At 56.9% G+C, this 21357-nt stretch overlaps 1 protein-coding gene across 2 annotated transcripts; it reads right to left on the reverse strand.

Annotated features, from left to right (window-relative positions):
* Positions 1-1969: 1969 nt before the first annotated feature.
* On the reverse strand, positions 1970-21131 carry DNAAF8 (dynein axonemal assembly factor 8). Of its 2 annotated transcripts, XM_060172449.1 has the most exons (9): positions 20975-21131; positions 14840-15000; positions 12507-12638; positions 9968-10432; positions 6552-6657; positions 5111-5249; positions 3940-4071; positions 3530-3625; positions 1970-2398 (listed from the first exon to the last, which is right to left on the reverse strand). In XM_060172449.1, exons 2-9 carry the CDS (start codon positions 14945-14947, stop codon positions 2233-2235), a joined length of 1344 nt encoding a protein of 447 aa, XP_060028432.1. In that variant the 5' UTR covers positions 14948-15000; positions 20975-21131; the 3' UTR covers positions 1970-2232. The 2 variants fall into 2 exon arrangements, with proteins under 2 accessions (XP_060028432.1, XP_060028433.1); XM_060172450.1 differs by lacking the exon at positions 12507-12638.
* Positions 21132-21357: the final 226 nt, after the last annotated feature.

Here is a 21357-nt window from a genome sequence, read left to right on the forward strand (position 1 = left end):
GGCTGTGACTTTAGTGTAACATACCCTCCTTCTAACCTTGCCCACTTTGAAAAAAAAAGTGTAGCTTGTGGAAGCTGTTTTCATAGCCCAGTGGCAGCGATGGGGTAGTGGGCAAACTGAGGGTCACCTGCACAAATCCCCGTCAGATCTGTAGATGGACGTCCCGTCACATGAGTGCCTCCCTGACAGCCCATCCTCACTCCCCCAGTCCACACGGATCCCTGCTATGTGACTGACCCTGCAACCTTCCTGCCGCCTTCAGGCTGGGCCCACGACTGCCTCTGCCCAGGCCCCAAGAGGCCTGTGCCAGGAAGGTTGCTCCCTTCACCTTTCTGACGTGCCTCTGACCCTCTGCTCCCACTCTCGTGAGGCAGTGGAAACCTGGGGTCATCACGGGGGTCACGGGGCAGCTGTTGAGAGCACTGGATTCTGGAACATTCCATCTGAGGAATGTAGTCGAACCTCATGACCAGAAGGCCTGGGCCCTTGTCCCAGTGTGGGGCCCCATTCTTGTATTTCCCCCAGTCACTGTATATATTTTCACCTTTCAGCACAACCCAGTCGCCATGTGAAGCGCTCTTTTCCCCTTTCCCGTAATAAACGGTGTCCTTAACCGTGTGCTGTGTGCGTGTGCTCCCTGGGGAAGGGCTGCTCTGACCAGGGCTGTTCTGGGATCTTGTGGGACACCAGTGCCCACCCAGGTCCACTCTGCCCCGTGCAGCTGTGAGCCCTGGAGCACATCTCAGCCCCGGCTGGCACCAGAGGTGGCTGGACCAAGCCAGGCCTCGGCCTACGGTACTGTCATGGGCTTTGCCGTGGGAACCCCTGCCCTTCTGACTCCAGCCCTGCAGGGCTGCCACCTCAGTGAGCCCTGCCTGCTCCTTGGCCCTCTTGGCGCGGATGGGCTCCAGGTGCCATGATGGGCCTGTGTTCTCCCTCTGGGAAACAGGCCCTGAGAGCTTTAGGCTGTCCTGCTGGTGGGACTAGCTTTGAACCCATGTCTGACTGAACCTCTGCCTCATCTTAGTTCTCTTGACATGGGAAGTCAGACTTGAACTCTTGAGTTTGTTTTCTGTTGTGGCTTGTGAAATACTCTAAAGGAACTGACTGGTATTCGGTGATGGTGGAGCTGGGGGATGAAGTTAGAGGGAAAGTGACCTTCGGTCACTGCTAAGCTGTCCGCGCAGGTTGTGTGAGTGGCTCTCCTACCAGAAGCCTCAGCTCTGCCCCCATGTGTGCCCCGGGGCAGTGTCGGGGTCTCTGCAGGTGAGAGTGTCTGATGCCCAGCCAGCAGCCACCTGGCCACATTCCTGCAGGAGAAGCCTCCTGCCAGGGCCCTAGGGACCCAGCTGGCATCTGGGGGTGGAGCCCGTCACCAGATGGAGTGGCCTCTGCTTCCAGCCTTGGTTGCTGTGGCTGGAAGACGAATGGGGCTTGTCTCCAGTGCTACTGGTTTCGTGAGGAGAGACCTTTGCCACTGCCGCCACCTTGTCAACCAGTGGTGGCCTCTACTGAACAGGTGACCACATGCCAGTCCCCTGCCTACCTACCGGCCAACCCTGTGGTCTCGGGGGCCCCGAGGGGGCTGCTCCTCTCACAGGTGAGCAGGACACAGGACACTGAGGCTGAGAAGTGGAACCCCAAAAGCAAGTTGGCACGAGAACAGTTGCTACAGGTTGGCGTGCTCTGAACATGGGGGGGGAGCCCCCGTACATGCACCAGGCTCTTGCTGGCTATTTGCAGGGTGGATACTGGTTCCATGGGAACAGTCAGGCTGGAAGGCCCAGAGTCACAGCGATAGTCAAGGCCAGCTCCGTCTTCAACATGCAGGGCCCCAGAACAGATGTGCCGATAATGAAATCAAAGATCATTCTTCACCCCAAAGAGTCCATTCTGTGGGTATGTGGCATTAACTTAGTCAGAAGATACCAAGTATCTAGGGACACAGAAAACAGGCTAAATTCTCTAATACCTTTTCAACCTTGAACTGCTTTAATCATGTTTCACTTAAACGGTGTTTTGGCTGGGTGCCGGGTCTGTGGGTCTCTGCAGCAAAGGCACCTGGTGAAGACGGGAGGACGGGGGCTCAGGCTGGCATGCCTGTGAGGCCACCTCGCCCCACTAACCTCCAGTTGTTTCCAGGGGCATCTCAGTTGGTCCTGAGGTGACACCACAGCCTGTCACGCTGTCCCAGGCCCCAGAGGCGCCCCAGGGCCTCCTCCCGTGACTCTGTCACACTGCCACGTGCTGCTTCCGCTGTGTTGCGGAGCCGGCCCTGTCTTCAGGGGCCTGAGCCCTCTGGCCACTGGGACCTTCACGATCAGGCAGCTCAGCCCGAGCCGCCCCCTGCCGGAATGCCCTGAGCTGCTGGAGGAGCTGACTCTTGCCAGTATGGTCCCTGTGAGGCAAGAGAAGCTGGGTGTCAGCACTGGGTGGAGGCCAGATGCCCCAACACTGTTGCTGAGACAGCCTGTGTCTGTGTCCAGAGCACCTTCCTGCACGGGCCCTGAGCCTCAGTGGCCCAGCTCCCTCCCCCACGCTTTTTTTTTTTTTTTAAGAATTATTAACAAAGGGGAGCAGGGCAGTAGCGCAGCGGGTTAAGCGCACGTGGCAGGTTAAGTGCAAGGACCAGCGTAAGGATCCTGGTTCGAGCCCCCAGCTCCCCACCTGCAGGGAGGTCACTTCACAGGCGGTGAAGCAGGTCTGCAGGTGTCTGTCTTTCTCTCCCCCTCTGTCTTCCCCTCCTCTCTCCATTTCTCTCTGTCCTATCCAACAACAACAACATCAATGACTACAACAATAAAACAACAAGGGCAACAAAAGGGAATAAATTAAAAAAAAGAATCATTAACAAGGAATGAAAGCCACAGAGCATCACTGGGCACTCTGGCCTAAATGATGCCAGGGATAGGGCTGTGTGCACTCAGTCTGCTGCTCTACCCACTGTGCCGCACCACCTCCTGAGGCTCAGGGCTGCGAGACTTGACCTCACAGCCATCAGGCCCAGCACTTCAGTTCACTGACGCCTTCTGGGAGGAGTGGCGCAGGTGGTCCAGTGTCTGTCTCTGGCATCACATGTGCTAGAGTGATGTGGTGTCCCCACCCCCTCAACAAGCCACACTCTGCTCAGGCCCTCCTTCAAATGTTGACTCTAAGTGCAAAACAAAGCACTTGAGGGGATGGGTGGTGATGTCCCTGGATGAGGGTACAGGTTACTATGCTCTAGGACCCAGGTTCAAGCCCCCACTCTCCACCTGCAGAGGGAAACTTCATGAGTGAAGCACGTCTGCAGGTGTCTATCTTTCTCCCCCATTTCCCCACCTCAACGTCTCTTTGCACCATCAAATAAAATAGGAAAAAAAAAAAAAAAAGCTGCCAGGAGCAGTGTATTCATAGTGCTGACACCAAGTCCCAGCAGTAACCCTGGCAGAGAAAGCCGGACAGACAGCTCTTAGCACCAGGTGGTAAGCGAAGTGGACCTGCTGCAGAAAGCTGACAGACACCTGACAGCAGACAGCCCCTTGGTTACCTTGGCCTCCAGGAGGAGTGAGACTCCTGCCCCTCTGGTGCTGCTCTCTCCTCCTCCTCCTCCTCAGAGGAGCTGGAACTGGGGCTGCGGCTGGAGCTGCAGGTGAGGTCCAGGAGTTGGTCAGACATGCCCCTTTCTGTCCCATCCTGGCCCTCCCGTGACCCTGGACAGGAGGCTGGGCAGGCAGCAGGCACCAAGGAGCCAGGGGGCTTCCTGCCATGCGGTGGGAGGTACCCCAGCCTTAGACCAGGAAAGAGCCCTCTGCCCCTGCGTCTTCCCTCTCTGCAGGGGCTTGGCCATGCTTAGTCCTGCCCCAACCAAGCAGGTCTCCACCCACCTCTACTGGCAGGACTCACCACAGGGGCCTGTGGAAGTCCCTCCCAAGGCCAAGTGCTCACAGCTCCCTGTACCTGTCCTCCAGTCCTCGGTCTGGGGATGGATCCTTCGGCCGCAGATCGATGAAGATGGTGGAAGGCTGTGCCTCCCAGCTCCGCTGCCTCAGGCTGTGGGTGCCCACGGATCCCCGCTGCCACGAGGCACAGCTAAGGGGAGAGGAGCAGGCCCACGGAGTCACTCCAGGAGCCTTCTCACATGTGACCAGCGCCCACTGTGTATGGAGCGCTGGAGTGGCTCTGCAAATACGTTTACTGTTTTCTGACCCCGAGGAACCCAAGAAAACTTCCCCTGGTGACCAAATGCTCGTTCTCTGCGCTTGCCGTGAGAAACCACTTAAACGCACATGCAAGCTGGTTGAAACTAAGTGAACGCGGGTCACCGGCCAGCTCCTTGTCCGCACGAGGCATGTGGGGCCAGCGCGTAGCCAGCCCAGACCTCAGGTGGGGGGCCTCCGAGGTGCGTAAAGGGCTGCAGCTGGGCTTGGGGATTCCCTGGGCCAGGCCTCCAGCCCCGGGGGCTTATTGCAGGCCCCTTCTCCAGCCAAACACGCTCCATGAGGGTTCCCAGAGAAAGGTTCTGATCAGCCTGGCTGTGGCCACCAAGGGTGAGCAGGGGGCAGGGCTGTACCCCAGGGAGGCCCTGTGGATGGAGGAGAGGGAGCCGTTGGGCTTTGGGGGGGAGTGGTAGCTGGGTCAGCCAAACTATTACAAAACGGGACAATCGGGGCCAGGCGGTGGCGCAGATGGTTGAGCGCACACGTTACAGTGCGCAAGGACCCGGGTTCAAGCCCCTGGTCCCCGCCTGCAGGGGGAAAGCTTCACAAGTGGTGAAGCAGGGCTGCAGGTATCTCTCTGTCTCTCTTCCTATCTCCCCTTCTCTCAGTTTCTCTCTATACAATAATAAATACATTTTTAAAAAGATATCTCTTTAAACAAAAAAAATGGGGACAATCATAGCATCTCTGTTTTTTTTTGGGGGGATGGACACAGATCAAGAGGGGTGGGGAGACGGAGTGAGGAAGAGGAGGAACAGCTGCAGTGCTGCCTCACCCTGTGGGCGGGGGCTGGGTCCTTGCACCCTGCACTATCACACGGGTGCTCAGCTCGGTACCGCCACCTGGGCCCGTGTGAAAGCACACAGCAGGCCCCGCAGAAGTAGGACGGGGGCCCAGGCTCAAAACCCCACCTGCTTCCAGCCTTCTGAGGCCAGGTGTCCGTCAGGGCGTCGGGCACCTTTGAGGAAGAGGAAGAGGCTCTGGACTGGGAAGCACAGAGGAGGGCCAGCTGCTCCATGAGGAGGTCCTGGGTGCTGGGCTCGGCGTGGTCTGAGGGGAGAAAGGGTACTCAGTGGGAGGTACCCCCCAACTCAGCAGACTGAGCTCTGGGCTCCCAGCCCCTTGGTAGCCTTACGTGCCCGTGGGGAGGTGCCTGGAGCCCGCTCCCACCCCTCCCGCTCAGCAGGGCTGGGAAGGGGGCAGCTTTATGTGACTGACGGGAGCTGGGTGTGAGCCTCTGCGGAAGTTTATCCTGTTTCCCATCTGTCGGGGGATCAGAACTGATCTGTGCGTTCAGGTTTTGAAAACAGCGATGAGGCCACTGTGATACTGAAGTCGGAAAGGAAAACACAGTGAGGAGGTCAGCTCAGGTTTCTGAGCACAGCAACATCCTTCAAGGTGTACGTGTGATTTCCTTCATGGGCCGCAGAGCCTCTGCTGGGTAAGGTGCAGTCCCTCTTCTCACTGTGTGAGTAAGCAGTGCTGCCGTGGGCGTCCTCGAGCATCCACGTACGTAAGCGTTTGGTTAGACACTAGAAACGGCAGCTTCATCAAAGGCTTTGGTGCCTTGAAGACAGGCTCAGTTCTGCCGCGCTGCCCTCCAGAAAAGGGGCACTGACCACACTCCCAAGCTCCGCCCGTCTTAGAGATGCCTTTGCTTGGCGACTGGGGGCTTTTGTCCAAGGCGGTTGCCATGGCCTGCCTCCTCCTGCCTTGTGGGCAACAGCCCAGAGCTTTCGTTTGATTCACAAACCTGCTGGGGGTCAGGTGGTGGCGCACCTGGTTGAGTGCACATGTTACAGTGCACAAGGACCCAGGTTCAAGCCCCTGGTCCCCACCTGCAGGGGAAAAGCTTTACAAGTGGTGAAGCAGTGCTACAGGTGTCTCTCTGTCTCTCTCCCTCTCTATCTCCCCCTCCCCTCTCAATTTCTATCTCTATCTAATAATAAATAAATAAACATTTTTTAAAAAAAGAAATAGAGATAACTAAAAAACAAAAATTGCAAACTGCCCAGAGCAAGACCTAGTTTTGCTTTAGGAGACAGGGGGCCTGGGAGCTGAAGGAGCAGGAAGACTGTTTCCAGAAGGAAGGAGAGAAGGTGGCAGCACAGAGGAAGAGGTGTGGTGAGTCTAGAGCAGGGGCCAGGGCTGAGGGGCCTCTGTTTGGCACAGCAGGCAGCCTCTGAGGGAAGGAAGGAGGGAGGGAAGGAGGCTTTCAAGCCCTGGCACCTCAGATCTGAGCCCGTGAACACCATGCACTAAAGGGACTGTGGGGGTGCCCAGCTTTACTGAGAGCCCCTGGAAGAAGCTGCTAGAGGGGGTTTGCTTGAGCCCTTGGGCACAAGGTCAGACCTGAGAGCTGGCGGTAGTCAGCCGCCCACCATGCGGCTCCAGGTGGGCGATCTCCCAGTCCTCGGAGACTCTGAAGGAGGAGGTCCAAATCCCTGTCTTCAAATTGCTGGAATGATGGGAGTGGCGGTTACAAGGCTGCCACGGGGTCCGCTGCCCGAGCAGGCAGGGGCTGGGCCGAGTGCAGAGGCCCCCACATCCACGCAGGCTGCAGAGTGAACTACCTGGGGCCCTTTCTGCCCACATCCCATGCCTTTCAGGGCGATACTTCTTAAAATGTTGACGAAATGGGGAGAGAGGGAGAAGAGCAGATGCCAGGAGTCAGACCTCCTCCTCAGGGTCTGACACCTGACCCACTGTGCCGCCTCTGGGGCCTCAAAGGGCGGTACTTCTGCATGTGGCACAAAGACACACTCTGACCTGGAGGAGCCCATGCCACCTCAACACTATTTAGGACTGTCTGGGTGTCAAGTGCTCGGTGGTGAAGGGCTGGGTAGTGGTGCACCTGGGAAAGTACATATGTTACCATGCTTGCCAAGCTGGGTTCAAGCCCCCAGTTCCAGCTGCAGGGACGAAGCTTTGAAAACACTGAAGCACTGATGCACTGCAGGTGTCTCCCTTTCTCCCTCTTTCACCTCCCTCCCCACCTCATTTCTTTCTGTCTCTATGAGAAAAGTCAGAAGAAGGAGAAGGAGGAGAAAAACCTGGCTTCCAGAAGCAGTGGAGTTGTGGTGCAGGCACCAAGCCCAGCAGTAACCGTGGTAGCAACAATGAGCTACTAGAAGGCAGAGACTGCACAGTGATGCGTGTGACAGACATTCCTACCTGAGGATCAGAGGCCCCAGGTCTAACAGTCTGATAAGTGGAACCACCATAGCCAGAGCAGGTCAAAATACATGGCCATCAAAATAGCTCATCTGGGTAGTGTGTCTGCTTTGCCATGCAGGCAACCCAGGTTCTAGCCGGGCCTCACTGCACTGGAGGAAGTCAGTGTTCTGAGTGGGGAGTCCTGTGACAACCAGTAACATAGGAAGGTGAAATGTTTTGCTTTATAAAATGTGACTAACCCCAGGGTCAGGAGGTAGTGCAGCAGGTTAAGTGCACATGGCACGAAGAAGAAGGACCGGCGTAAGGATCCCGGTTCGAACCTCCAGCTCCCCACCTGCAGGGGGGATCACTTCATAAGCAGTGAAGCAGGTCTCAGGTGTCTGTCTTTCTCTCCCCCTCTGTCTTCTCCTCCTCTCTCCATTTCTCTCTGTCCTATCCAACAACAACAATAATAACCACAACACTGACAAACAACAAGGGCAACAAAAAGGGGGAAAAGTGGCTGCCAGGAGCAGTGGATTTGTGGTGCAGGCACTGAGCCCCAGCAATTACCCTGGAGCCAAAAAAAAAAAAAAAACACACAACTCGGGATCTCGGGACCTTATGCTTCTGAGTTAAGTGCTGACTCACTTCATTATGCCTCCTTCCAGGCCTAATTTGCTATATACATCATCTGTATTTATTGGGTCGAGACAGCCAGAAATCAAGAGGAAGGGGAGAGAGGGAGAGAGACAGAGACACCTGCAGCACTGCTTCACCACTTGTGAACCTTTCCCCCTGCAGGTGGGGACTGGGGGCTTGAACCTGGGTCCTTGTGCACCGAAACGTGTGCTCAACCAGGTGTGCCACCACCCGGCCTGGCCTTTCTTTTTTTTTTTTAAGACCTTATTTGGTTATGCAGAGACTGTCATGCCTGAGTGTCCAAAGTCCCAGGTTCATGGGAGTCAGATGGTAGCACAGCAGGTTAAGCGCACATGGCACAAAGCACAAGGACCAGCGTAAGGATCCCGGTTCGAGCCCCCGGCTCCCCACCTACAGGGGAGTCGCTTCACAGGTGGTGAAGCAGGTCTGCAGGTATCTGTCTTTCTCTCCCCCTCTCTATCTTCCCCTCCTCTCTCCATTTCTCTTTGTCCTATCCAACAACAACATCATTAACAACTATAACAATAAAACAACAAGGGCAACAAAAGGAAATAAATTAATAAATATTAAAAAATAAAACAACCAAAGTCCCAGGTTCAAGCCCCCTCACCACCACAAAGCAGAGCTAAGCAATGCTCTGGTTATTAAAAAAAAAAATAGCTGGGAGCCGGTCAGTAGTGCAGCGGGTTGACGCAGGTGGAGCAAAGCACAAGAACTGGCCTAAGGGTCCTGGTTTAAGCCCCTGGCCCTCCACCTGCAAGGAAGTCAATTCAGAGGCGGTAAAGCAGGTCTGCAGGTGTCTATCTCTCTCCCCTTCTCTGTCTTCCCCTCCGCTTTCCATTTCTTTCTGTCCTATCTAAGGACATCAATAACAACAATAATTACAATAATAAAACAAGGGCAACAAAAGGGAATAAATAAATATTTTTAAAAAAAAAACAAGCCAGGGCCAAGTGGTGGCACACCTGGTTGAGTGCACATGTTAGAATGCACAAGGACCCAGGTTCAAGCCGCTGGTCCCCACCTGCAGGGGGAAAGCTTTTCAAGTGGTGAAGCAGGGCTGTAGGTATCTCTCTGTCTCTCTCCCTCTCTATCACTCCCTTCCCTCTCAATTTCTGACTTGTTTCTATCCAATAAATAAAGATAATAAAAAAAATTTAAAAAAACCAACAAGCCAGGGCCAGGTGGTGGCGCACCTGGTTGAGCTCACGTTACAGCTCAAAGACCTGGGTTTAAGCCCCCGGTCCCCACCTGCAGGGGGAAAGTTTTGTGAGTGGTGAAGCAGGGCTGCAGGTGTCTCTCTCCCTCTCGCTATCTCCCCCTTCCTTCTAAATGGATAGCTATCTCTATTGGATAATAAAGATAAGAAATTTTAATAATAACCTTATTCATTAATGAGATAGGAGAGAGCAAGATAATTAGAGTATCACTCTGCCACACATGGTGCTGGGGGTTTCACCTCATGCTTGAGAGTCTAAGTTTTTTTTTCTCCAGGGTTATTGCTGGGGCTTGGTGCCTGCACTACGAATCCACAGCTTCTGGAGGCCATTTTTTCCCCCTTCATTGCTCTTGTTGTCGTTATTGTTATTGCTGCCATTGATGTGGTTGTTGTTGGATAGAACAGAGAGAAATGAAGAGAGGAGGGAAGACAAGAGAGGGGGAGAGAAAGACAGACACCTGCAGACCTGCTTCACCACCTGTGAAGCGACTCCCCTGCAGGTGGGGAGCCGGGGGCTCGAACCAGGATCCTTTACTCCAGTCCTTGCGCTTTGCATCATGTGCGGTTAACCCAGTGCGCTACTGGCCCCCCCGAGAGCCCAATGTTCTATCCGCTGCACCACCTCAGAACTCCCATTTCTTATGTCTGACTTCATAGCACCTTGCAAGGCCCACTCAACAACGCAGAGGGCAGAGGAAGAGGAGGAAGAGCCAGGGTTGGGGTCCCCTACCTGGAGGGAGAGCACCAGCGGTCCTTCCTGGGGCTCCTCGGCTGCTGCTGCCGGCCTCCGACCTGAGGCTGCAGCTTCACCGGGGTCGCTGCGGGCTGGCTCCTCGGCACCCCAGGTGACTCTGTGCAGTATGTCTTTCTCAATCATCTGCCTCCTTTCCCTGCGGAGGGCTCTGCGCCGAGCAGGGTCTGAGGCCTGGCAGACGGGGGAGGCAGCATCGGGGGACTCTGTCTTCTGCTCTCCCTCCCCAGAAGAGAGGGAGGCTTCTCCCTGTGGCCCGCAGGGGGCGCTCTGAGATGCTCCCGTGTTGAAAGACATGCTCCTGAGGTCACCTTCCTGCCACCTGGGAGTCCCCTTGGGCGCACTGCTCCCCAAAGGCCGGCTCGTATCCTCTCCTCCCGGAGGGGCCAGGTCCTCTGCCCTTGCGGTCCTCTCGCTCCAGGGCTCAGGGGCAGCCTCTGCAGGCTACAGAGAACAGGGGCCCTTGGTTAGTGGTCTCACAATCGTCTGTCTCCTGGAAGGTTTGTGATGCTGCATGCTTGCCATTTATTTGTGATGGGAACAAGTTGAAAGGGACGGGGGAGACCCCAGCAGTCAGCACTGTTTCACCACTTGTGACGCTTCCCCCCTGCAGATGGGGGCTGGGGGCTTGATCCCAGGTCCTTGTGCACTGGAGTGTGTGCTCTCTGCCAGGTGCACCACCACCTGCCCACCCAGGTCTGCCGCTTTACCCGCTTTTCACTGTGTGCTTGGTTCACTGGCGGTGAGAATGTTCTGGGCATGCAGCCGTCACTACTTTGATCCTCTGAAGCTTTCCCACCACCCCAGAAACCTGCCTCTCCTCAGCTACTCTATTTTTTAAAAATTTCTTTATTATCTTTATTTATTGGATAGAGACAGCCAGAATTTGAGAGGTAAGGGGTGATAGGGAGAGAGGGAGAGAGATACCTACAGTACTGTTTCACCACTAGTGAAGCTTCTACCCTGCAGATGGGGGCTGGGGACTTGAACCTGGGTCCTTGCGCACCGTAACATTCACCTGATGGCTCTGCCCTCCCTCTCAGCTCCCACCACCTCCACACAGTGGCTCTGACAGGGTTGCTGGGGGAGTGACCAGCACAAGGTCGTTTCACGCCTGGTGAAATACCTGCTGAGAGGGCTTTCCTGCATGTACCAACCTAGGCCTGTGATATTCATTCCCTTTTATTATGTGAGGTGTTTATGAGAGAGAACCAGAGTATTACTGGCATATGCAATGCGGGCTCAATGCTTTATCTACTGCTGCACCTCTCAGGCCAGTGTTTGTGTTTGTGTTAGCTGTTTTACTGGAGCTAAACTTGGGCTCATGGTGGTGTTGGGGATCAAACCTTTGGTTCGGTTCAAGGACCTCTGGTGCCTCAGGTATGAAAGTCATCCTGCAAAATCCACCACTCCCAGCAGACATGTTCCTTTTTTAATTTTTTCTTTTATTATTATTATTATTTTTATTTTTCGCTAGGACAGAAAAAATGAGGGGAGGAGGAGATAGTATGGGAGAAAGAGACATCTGTTGTGAAGGAGACAGCCTAATGGCTATGCAAAGAGACTCTCCTGCCTGAGGCTCCAAAGTTCCAGGTTCAACCCTCCTCCCCATCACCATAAGCCAGAGCTGAGCAGTGTGCTCTGTAAATGAATAAATTACATAAATTAAAAGAGAGGGAGTCACATGGTAGCGCATCAGGTTAAGCGCAGGTGGCGCAAAGCACAAGGACCGGCATAAGGATCCTGGCTCGAGCCCCGGCTCCCCACCTGCAGGGGAGTCGCTTCACAGGCAGTGAAGCAGGTCTGCAGGTGTTTATCTCTCCCCCTCTCTGTCTCCCCCTCCTCTCTCCATTTCTCTCTGTCCTATCCAACAACGACGACATCAATAATAACTACAACAATAAAACAAGGGCAACAACAACAACAACATAAATAAATAAATAAAAAGAGAGACAGACACTGGCAGCCCTGCACTAGTGAGGCTTCCTCCCTGCAGATAGGGACTGGGGACTTGAACCCAGGTCCTTGTGCATGGTACCATCTGTGTGTTCAGGCTGATGTGCCACCACCCGGTCCCCTAAACCAAGTTTTGTTGTTGTTGTTTTGCCTCCAAAGTTATTGCTGCAGCTTGGTGCCTGCGCTACAATCCATTGCTCCTGGAGGCCATTTTTCCCATTTTGTTGCCCTTTTGTTACCCATGTTGTTGTTGGATAAGCCAGAGAGAAATTAAGAGAAGAGAGGAAAACAGAGAGGGAGAAAGACAGAAACCTGCAGACCTGCTTCACACCTGTGAAGTGACCACCCTCCTCCCTTCACAGGTGGGGAGTCAGAGGCTAGAACCGGGATCCAAAAGCCGGTCCTTACGCTTCGAGTGATCTGTGTTTAGCCCACTGTCTGGTCCCTGGAGTTTCCCGTTTTGTTGTTAAGGTCTCATGAGAGCCGTAGGCAGCCTCCAACTTCACCCCACAGCCTGCAGGGGCCTAGTTTAGGAGGTCTCAGGAGCCCACACCCCACAGACCTCGAGAGGAAATCCGTTGTCCAGAGCTGACCAGGCCTCGGTGGGGTCTTCAGCCAGCTCCTCTGACAAGTCTGGAATCAGCGCAGTGTCATTCCGCTGGAAGATGAATAGCTCCTCCTCCCCGCAGTCTGACTGTGGACAAAGGGGAGGGCTGTGGGGCTGGCAGCCAGGGCTGGAGGCTGGAGGGCCCTCGCCCTGGCCTTGATGGACCCTGTGGCTCAGTCCCCTGCCCCCAAGTTGAAAGGTTGCTGCCACTGGATTAGAAGTGGGCCCAGCTGCCAGGGAGACTGCGAGGGCGAGAGCCCTGGGCTTACAGACATAGGGCCCACATTTGTTTCTGCAGAGACTTCGCCACTCCCAGCCGACTTTTCAAATATAAAAAGACAGACAAACAAAAGGGGTGAATGAAAGATGTCACAGCACCAAAACTGGAAGCTTCTCCCAGTGCCCTGGGGGGAGGGGGTGGTCAGGCTGGAACCTGGGCTGTGTGCCTGGCAATGCAGGTGCACTCTCCAGCTCAGCTCACTTGCTCGGCCAGGGTCCCAAGTTCTATTCCTAGCATCAACCAGAGTGATGCTCTAGTCCTCTCCTCTCTCCCCTCTCCCTCCTCCCTCCTGCCCCCTCACCTCTCTCCTCTCTCTCTCTCTCTCTCCTGTGCTAATAAGATGTGAAATCTTTAAAATAATAGGAACGGACTCAGCACCACCACCTGGTGGAGGTGAGGTGAGGCTCCCATTGTGTCCAGACCTGTAGGGACACCCCGCATGAAGCAAGTGCTGTTTCTAGATGGCTGAATGAACATTACAGATGGCAGCCCTCCCACCATTAATGACACAGAGCCTTAGTCTGTTGCTTCTAAAGCATCAGGTCCAGGAACTGGAGCCGGGTAACTCGGAGCCTCGTCCTCAACTCAGGGAAGATACACCTGTCTGGGCTGACAATCTAGCTCAGCTGGGCAGTGTGCTGCCTTGCCATGTGTGACACAGGTTTGAGCCTGGCCCCACCACACTGGAGGAAGCTTTGGTGCTGTGACTTCTTTCTTTTTAAAAATTTGTTTGCGGGGGTTGGGCAGTAGCAAAGTGGGTTAAGCACAGGTGGCACCAAGTGCAAGGATCAGTGTCAGGATCCCAGTTTGAGCCCCGGCTCCCCACCTGCAGGGGAGTCGCTTCACAAGAGGTGAAGCGGGTCTTTCCCCTCCTCTCTCCATTTCTACCTGTCCTATCCAACAACGACATCAATAACAACTACAACAATAAAACAAGGGCAACAAAAGAGAATAAATAAATATTTTTTTTAAAGTTTGTTTGCTTGTCTGTTATGAGAAAAAGACAACCAAAGTTTGGCAATGTGATGCTGGGAATCAAACTAGAGACCTCTGCTTGAGAGTCCAACACCTTATCCACTGTGCCGCCTCCAGGCCTCCTGTATGTTTGGGGAGGGGGAATTGTTTGCTTGTTTGCTTGTCTGTTTCTCTCTCTTCTCTCTGCCTATCTTGCTTGTTCTGAAAGAAGCTGGACTGGAGTTGAAGCCCCAGAGATGTGAGAAAAAAAACTGTATTGCCCTGCACCCAGCAAGTGTCTACCAGAGTGAGAGCCATGGCAGGACTTGGGGGTTTGGACAAGGCTAAGAAATGAGCACAGACTATGGGCCTGCAACTTTGTTTGTACCAGAGTACTGTTCTGCTCTGGTTTGTGGTGGAGCTGGGGATTGAACCTGAGGCCTTTAAGTCTCAGGCATGAAAGTCTTACAGAACCATTATAATATCCCTCTCCTCAGGCCTGCCAATTTATACACAGAATCCCAAATGTGTCCCAGTGAGGAGACTGAGGCCAATCCAGGTATGGCAACTGGCCCCAGGTTATGTGAGTGGGGATGGGACTAAGGGCTGCTTCATGCTCAAACCCTGGATTCCTTGATTTATTTTGTGATTGTGTTTTGTCTTTCTGGTGCCAGGGATTGAACCCAGGGTCTCACGTAGGCAAAGCATATGTTCTGCCACTGAGTCATACCCCTGCCAAGTCCAGGCTGTGTGGGCTCTGGGAGAAGAGCTGGTCTCCATTCTGCTGGGCCAGGAAGTGGCTGGGGCCACCACTGAGGGGACCATTTCATCCCCCTGGAGGGAGTTCCAGTCGAGGTTCGAGTCACTGAATGGCCTGTGAGGATGCTGAGTACCAAGAGATGTTCCCCGAAGTGAAACCGGAGACTGAGATCAGGGAGAGAGAGAGAGGCTGGGGCAGAAACTAGTGAGCTGTCCTAACAAGCCAATAACCACCATGTGTCTGTCAGCCCTGCACGAAAGAGCAGCCCGGGCCTAGGGAGAGGGGCTTGCTTACCAGGGAGGAATCCGAGTCCAGAGACGGGAGCTGCTCCCGGACAGCCTCAAGGATGGCGGCCCATGGAGAGCCCGGGGAGGACCCCCCATCTTGGTCTCCGGAGGCCATGAGGCCTGACTCAGGGGGTGCTTCTCAGTGAGACTCCTGTCACCCAAGGAACCCTGCGGAGGACACCAGAGAGGTGAAGCTTCCAGGGGCCCAGCTTGGGGCTGCCTTTTCCAAGCACCTTGCATTTGTGGGGGTGAAAACAGACCCTGACTCTCCCGTCTGCTTCCTTCTGGTTTTGCAATTTCCTGCTGCTGAGGGTGAGGCCCTGAGCCACGTGTCGTGTGTGCAGTGGGGGTCTGTCTGTAGGGCTCTTTGTTGCTGTTATGGTGGTGCCCAGAACTGAATCTCGGACCTTGGAACCTCAGGCATGAAAGTCGTTTGGCATAACCGGCATGGGCTGTCTCCCTGGCCCTAGACGTGCATGCTATTGTATGTGATACGTAAATGTAGCTACTGACAGTAATGATCCGTGCTCATGGCATGTAGGTACGTGGATGTGGCGCGCAGGATAATATAGGTGTGACTGTTATGTGTAAACTCTTACCCACAAAACAGAGACTTGTTTGTTTTTGGCGTGGGAGCACTGCTCACAACCCTCACTTATGTGGTACCAGGGATTGAACCTGGGACTTTGGCGTCGCAGGCATGAAAGTCGCTTGCACAGCAACCATGATCTCTTTCCTCTCTCCCAGCTGCTACTATCGACATTTTATCAGCCCAGAGAAGTTAGTAAGACAGGAAAGTTCATGCCCCACTACCCTTAGCTGCCCCTCGCAAAGGAGCAGAGACAATGTGGAGCCCGGGAGATGTGTGCCTGGGGTGCCGCTCAGACCTGCCCTGACCCCCAGGACCTCGGACGCCCCCCCACCCCCATATCCCAGAGTCTGATGGAAGATTCCTGTGGGGTGGGGGGCTGAGAATGTGGGGTGATGGGGCTGCAGGTCTGGAGAAGACTTGAGAGGCACAGTGTCCATGAAAGGGGGTGTCGCTGTGTGTAGGTAGGAACACCTGGTTCTCCCCAGGTGTGTGTGTGTGTGTGTGGTTTCCTGGTTCTCCCCCAGGTGTGTGTGTGTGGGGGGGTCCTGGTTCTCCCCCAGGTGTGTGTGGGGGGCTCCTAGTTCTCCCTCAGGTGTGTGTGTGGGGGCTCCTGGTTCTCCCTCAGGTGTGTGTGTAGGGGGCTCCTGGTTCTCCCTCAGGTGTGTGTGTGGGGGTCCTGGTTATCCATCAGGTGTGTGTGTGGGGCTCCTGGTTCTCCCTCAGGTGTGTGTGTGGGGCTCCTGGTTCTCCCTCAGGTGTGTGTGGGGGCTCCTGGTTCTCCCTCAGGTGTGTGTGGGGCTCCTGGTTCTCCCCCAGGTGTGTGGGGGTCCTGGTTCTCCCTCAGGTGTGTGTGGGGGGGTCCTGGTTCTCCCCCAGGTGTGTGTGTGGGTGGTCCTGGTTCTCCCTCAGGTGTGTGTGTGGGGGCACCTGGTTCTCCCTCAGGTGTGTGGGGGTCCTGGTTCTCCCTCAGGTGTGTGTGTGGGGGCACCTGGTTCTCCCTCAGGTGTGGGGGTCCTGGTTCTCCCCCAGGTGTGTGTGGGGCTGCTGGTTCTCCCTCAGGTGTGTGTGTGTGGGGCTCCTGGTTCTCCCTCAGGTGTGTGTGTGGGGGGCTCCTGGTTCTCCCTCAGGTGTGTGTGTGGGTCCTGGTTCTCCCCCAGGTGTGTGTGGGGCTCCTGGTTCTCCCTCAGGTGTGTGTGTGGGGGTCCTGGTTCTCCCTCAGGTGTGTGTGTGGGGGGCTCCTGGTTCTCCCTCAGGTGTGTGTGTGGGGGTCCTGGTTCTCCCTCAGGTGTGTGTGTGGGGCTCCTGGTTCTCCCTCAGGTGTGTGTGTGGGGCTCCTGGTTCTCCCTCAGGTGTGTGTGTGGGGGTCCTGGTTCTCCCTCAGGTGTGTGTGTGGGGGGCTCCTGGTTCTCCCTCAGGTGTGTGTGTGTGGCTCCTGGTTCTCCCTCAGGTGTGTGTGTGGGGGGCTCCTGGTTCTCCCTCAGGTGTGTGTGTGGGGGGCTCCTGGTTCTCCCTCAGGTGTGTGTGGGGGTCCTGGTTATCCATCAGGTGTGTGTGTGTGGGGCTCCTGGTTCTCCCTCAGGTGTGTGTGTGTGGGGCTCCTGGTTCTCCCTCAGGTGTGTGTGTGGGGGTCCTGGTTCTCCCCCAGGTGTGTGTGGGGGTGGTCCTGGTTCTCCCTCAGGTGTGTGTGTGGGGGCACCTGGTTCTCCCTCAGGTGTGTGGGGGTCCTGGTTCTCCCTCAGGTGTGTGTGTGGGGGCACCTGGTTCTCCCTCAGGTGTGGGGGTCCTGGTTCTCCCCCAGGTGTATGTGGGGCTCCTGGTTCTCCCTCAGGTGTGTGTGTGGGGGTCCTGGTTATCCATCAGATGTGTGTGTGGGGCTCCTGGTTCTCCCTCAGGTGTGTGTGGGGGCTCCTGGTTCTCCCCCAGGTGTGTGTGGGGCTGCTGGTTCTCCCTCAGGTGTGTGTGTGTGGGGCTCCTGGTTCTCCCTCAGGTGTGTGTGTGGGGGGCTCCTGGTTCTCCCTCAGGTGTGTGTGTGGGTCCTGGTTCTCCCCCAGGTGTGTGTGGGGCTCCTGGTTCTCCCTCAGGTGTGTGTGTGGGGGTCCTGGTTCTCCCTCAGGTGTGTGTGTGGGGGGCTCCTGGTTCTCCCTCAGGTGTGTGTGTGGGGGTCCTGGTTCTCCCTCAGGTGTGTGTGTGGGGCTCCTGGTTCTCCCTCAGGTGTGTGTGTGGGGCTCCTGGTTCTCCCTCAGGTGTGTGTGTGTGGGGCTCCTGGTTCTCCCTCAGGTGTGTGTGTGGGGGGCTCCTGGTTCTCCCTCAGGTGTGTGTGTGGGTCCTGGTTCTCCCCCAGGTGTGTGTGGGGGTCCTGGTTCTCCCTCAGGTGTGTGTGTGGGGGTCCTGGTTCTCCCTCAGGTGTGTGTGGGGGGGGCTCCTGGTTCTCCCTCAGGTGTCTGTGTGGGGGTCCTGGTTCTCCCTCAGGTGTGTGTGTGGGGCTCCTGGTTCTCCCTCAGGTGTGTGTGTGTGGCTCCTGGTTCTCCCTCAGGTGTGTGTGTGGGGCTCCTGGTTCTCCCTCAGGTGTGTGTGGGGCTCCTGGTTCTCCCTCAGGTGTGTGTGTGGGGGTCCTGGTTCTCCCTTAGGTGTGTGTGTGGGGGGCTCCTGGTTCTCCCTCAGGTGTGTGTGTGTGGCTCCTGGTTCTCCCTCAGGTGTGTGTGTGGGGGGCTCCTGGTTCTCCCTCAGGTGTGTGTGTGGGGGGCTCCTGGTTCTCCCTCAGGTGTGTGTGTGGGGGTCCTGGTTCTCCCTCAGGTGTGTGGGGGTCCTGGTTCTCCCTCAGGTGTGTGTGTGGGGGTCCTGGTTCTCCCCCAGGTGTGTGGGGGTCCTGGTTCTCCCTCAGGTGTGTGTGTGGGGGTCCTGGTTCTCCCTCAGGTGTGTGTGTGGGGGTCCTGGTTCTCCCCCAGGTGTGTGGGGGTCCTGGTTCTCCCTCAGGTGTGTGTGTGTGGCTCCTGGTTCTCCCTCAGGTGTGTGTGTGGGGGTCCTGGTTCTCCCTCAGGTGTGTGTGTGTGGCTCCTGGTTCTCCCTCAGGTGTGTGTGTGTGGGGCTCCTGGTTCTCCCTCAGGTGTGTGTGTGGGGGTCCTGGTTCTCCCCCAGGTGTGTGTGTGGGTGGTCCTGGTTCTCCCTCAGGTGTGTGTGTGGGGGCACCTGGTTCTCCCTCAGGTGTGTGGGGGTCCTGGTTCTCCCTCAGGTGTGTGTGTGGGGGCACCTGGTTCTCCCTCAGGTGTGGGGGTCCTGGTTCTCCCCCAGGTGTGTGTGGGGCTCCTGGTTCTCCCTCAGGTGTGTGTGTGGGGGGCTCCTGGTTCTCCCTCAGGTGTGTGTGTGGGGGGCTCCTGGTTCTCCCCCAGGTGTGTGTGTGGGTCCTGGTTCTCCCCCAGGTGTGTGTGGGGCTCCTGGTTCTCCCTCAGGTGTGTGTGTGGGTCCTGGTTCTCCCCCAGGTGTGTGTGGGGCTCCTGGTTCTCCCTCAGGTGTGTGTGTGGGGGTCCTGGTTCTCCCTCAGGTGTGTGTGGGGGGCTCCTGGTTCTCCCTCAGGTGTGTGTGTGGGGGTCCTGGTTCTCCCTTAGGTGTGTGTGTGTGGGGCTCCTGGTTCTCCCTCAGGTGTGTGTGTGTGGCTCCTGGTTCTCCCTCAGGTGTGTGTGTGGGGGGCTCCTGGTTCTCCCTCAGGTGTGTGTGTGGGGGTCCTGGTTATCCATCAGGTGTGTGTGTGTGGGGCTCCTGGTTCTCCCTCAGGTGTGTGTGTGGGGGGCTCCTGGTTCTCCCTCAGGTGTGTGTGTGGGGGTCCTGGTTCTCCCCCAGGTGTGTGGGGGTCCTGGTTCTCCCTCAGGTGTGTGTGTGGGGGTCCTGGTTCTCCCCCAGGTGTGTGTGGGGGTGGTCCTGGTTCTCCCCCAGGTGTGTGTGGGGGTGGTCCTGGTTCTCCCTCAGGTGTGTGTGTGGGGGCACCTGGTTCTCCCTCAGGTGTGTGGGGGTCCTGGTTCTCCCTCAGGTGTGTGTGTGGGGGTCCTGGTTCTCCCCCAGGTGTGTGGGGGTCCTGGTTCTCCCTCAGGTGTGTGTGTGTGGCTCCTGGTTCTCCCTCAGGTGTGTGTGTGGGGGGCTCCTGGTTCTCCCTCAGGTGTGTGTGTGGGGGTCCTGGTTATCCATCAGGTGTGTGTGTGTGGGGCTCCTGGTTCTCCATCAGGTGTGTGTGTGTGGGGCTCCTGGTTCTCCCTCAGGTGTGTGTGTGGGGGTGGTCCTGGTTCTCCCTCAGGTGTGTGTGTGGGGGCACCTGGTTCTCCCTCAGGTGTGTGGGGGTCCTGGTTCTCCCCCAGGTGTGTGTGTGGGGCTCCTAGTTCTCCCTCAGGTGTGTGTGTGGGGGCTCCTGGTTCTCCCTCAGGTGTGTGTGTGGGGCTCCTGGTTCTCCCTCAGGTGTGTGTGGGGGCTCCTGGTTCTCCCTCAGGTGTGTGTGGGGCTCCTGGTTCTCCCCCAGGTGTGTGGGGGTCCTGGTTCTCCCTCAGGTGTGTGTGTGGGGGTCCTGGTTCTCCCCCAGGTGTGTGTGTGGGTGGTCCTGGTTCTCCCTCAGGTGTGTGTGTGGGGGCACCTGGTTCTCCCTCAGGTGTGTGGGGGTCCTGGTTCTCCCTCAGGTGTGTGTGTGGGGGCACCTGGTTCTCCCTCAGGTGTGGGGGTCCTGGTTCTCCCCCAGGTGTGTGTGGGGCTCCTGGTTCTCCCTCAGGTGTGTGTGTGTGGGGCTCCTGGTTCTCCCTCAGGTGTGTGTGTGGGTCCTGGTTCTCCCCCAGGTGTGTGTGGGGCTCCTGGTTCTCCCTCAGGTGTGTGTGTGGGTCCTGGTTCTCCCCCAGGTGTGTGTGGGGGTCCTGGTTCTCCCTCAGGTGTGTGTGGGGGGCTCCTGGTTCTCCCTCAGGTGTGTGTGTGGGGGTCCTGGTTCTCCCTTAGGTGTGTGTGTGTGGGGCTCCTGGTTCTCCCTCAGGTGTGTGTGTGGGGGGCTCCTGGTTCTCCCTCAGGTGTGTGTGTGGGGGTCCTGGTTCTCCCTTAGGTGTGTGTGTGGGGGGCTCCTGGTTCTCCCTCAGGTGTGTGTGTGTGGCTCCTGGTTCTCCCTCAGGTGTGTGTGTGGGGGGCTCCTGGTTCTCCCTCAGGTGTGTGTGTGGGGGGCTCCTGGTTCTCCCTCAGGTGTGTGTGTGGGGGTACTGGTTATCCATCAGGTGTGTGTGTGTGGGGCTCCTGGTTCTCCCTCAGGTGTGTGGGGGTCCTGGTTCTCCCTCAGGTGTGTGTGTGGGGGTCCTGGTTCTCCCCCAGGTGTGTGTGGGGGTGGTCCTGGTTCTCCCCCGGCCGGATGGAAGGTGTCTGTTAAACACCCCAGCGGCAGGGGGCGCCCTGGGCCCGGCAAGGGGATCCTGGGTCGCTGACGGCCAGCCTAGGTCCTCGGGCTTCCCGCTTCCCGCATCAGTTTCCGGGCCGCAGCCTGTTGGCCCCGCCCCCACCGGCAGGCCCCGCCCCACCGCTAACCCCGCCCACGCGACGTACCCGTTGCTACGACAACCAGACGCCAACGGCCCCCTTTTACTTTGAGAAGCTGGCACTCAGGTGCCTCGGCCTCCTTCCCATCCCGGCCTTTCCGCCCCGTCCACCGGCCGACACTCATCTCTGCAGGCGACCCCTCTCGCGGCCTCGTCCTCGCAGGGACCCTGCTCCGGCGACCCGGACGCTGTCCCAGTCCCCCGCGGCCGCTACGTCACAGGGCCGCCTGCCCCGCCCCTCTGTCTGCATGGGGGCCGTCCCGCCTCTCCTGCGATGGGATTGGTCTCTTTAGTCAGCGGAGGGGCGGGGCGATACGCTCATTGGTTCCCGCGGATGTCACGCAACGATCCGGGCCAGCTGACCGGAAGGTGCGGGTGGGCGGACCGGGT

This window comes from Erinaceus europaeus, chromosome 15 (genome assembly GCF_950295315.1).
Source record: "Erinaceus europaeus chromosome 15, mEriEur2.1, whole genome shotgun sequence".
NCBI lineage: Eukaryota > Metazoa > Chordata > Mammalia > Eulipotyphla > Erinaceidae > Erinaceus > Erinaceus europaeus.

Coding starts and splice junctions, on each gene's coding strand:
- DNAAF8 (XM_060172449.1), bottom strand. CDS start 14,947: ATGGCCTCCGGAGACCAAGATGGGGGGTCCTCCCCGGGCTCTCCATGG. Junction 12,639..14,839: donor TGGACTCGGATTCCTCCCTG/GTAAGCAAGCCC, acceptor CTTTGTCCACAG/TCAGACTGCGGGGAGGAGGA. Junction 2,399..3,529: donor CACTCCTCCTGGAGGCCAAG/GTAACCAAGGGG, acceptor CTTGCCTCACAG/GGACCATACTGGCAAGAGTC.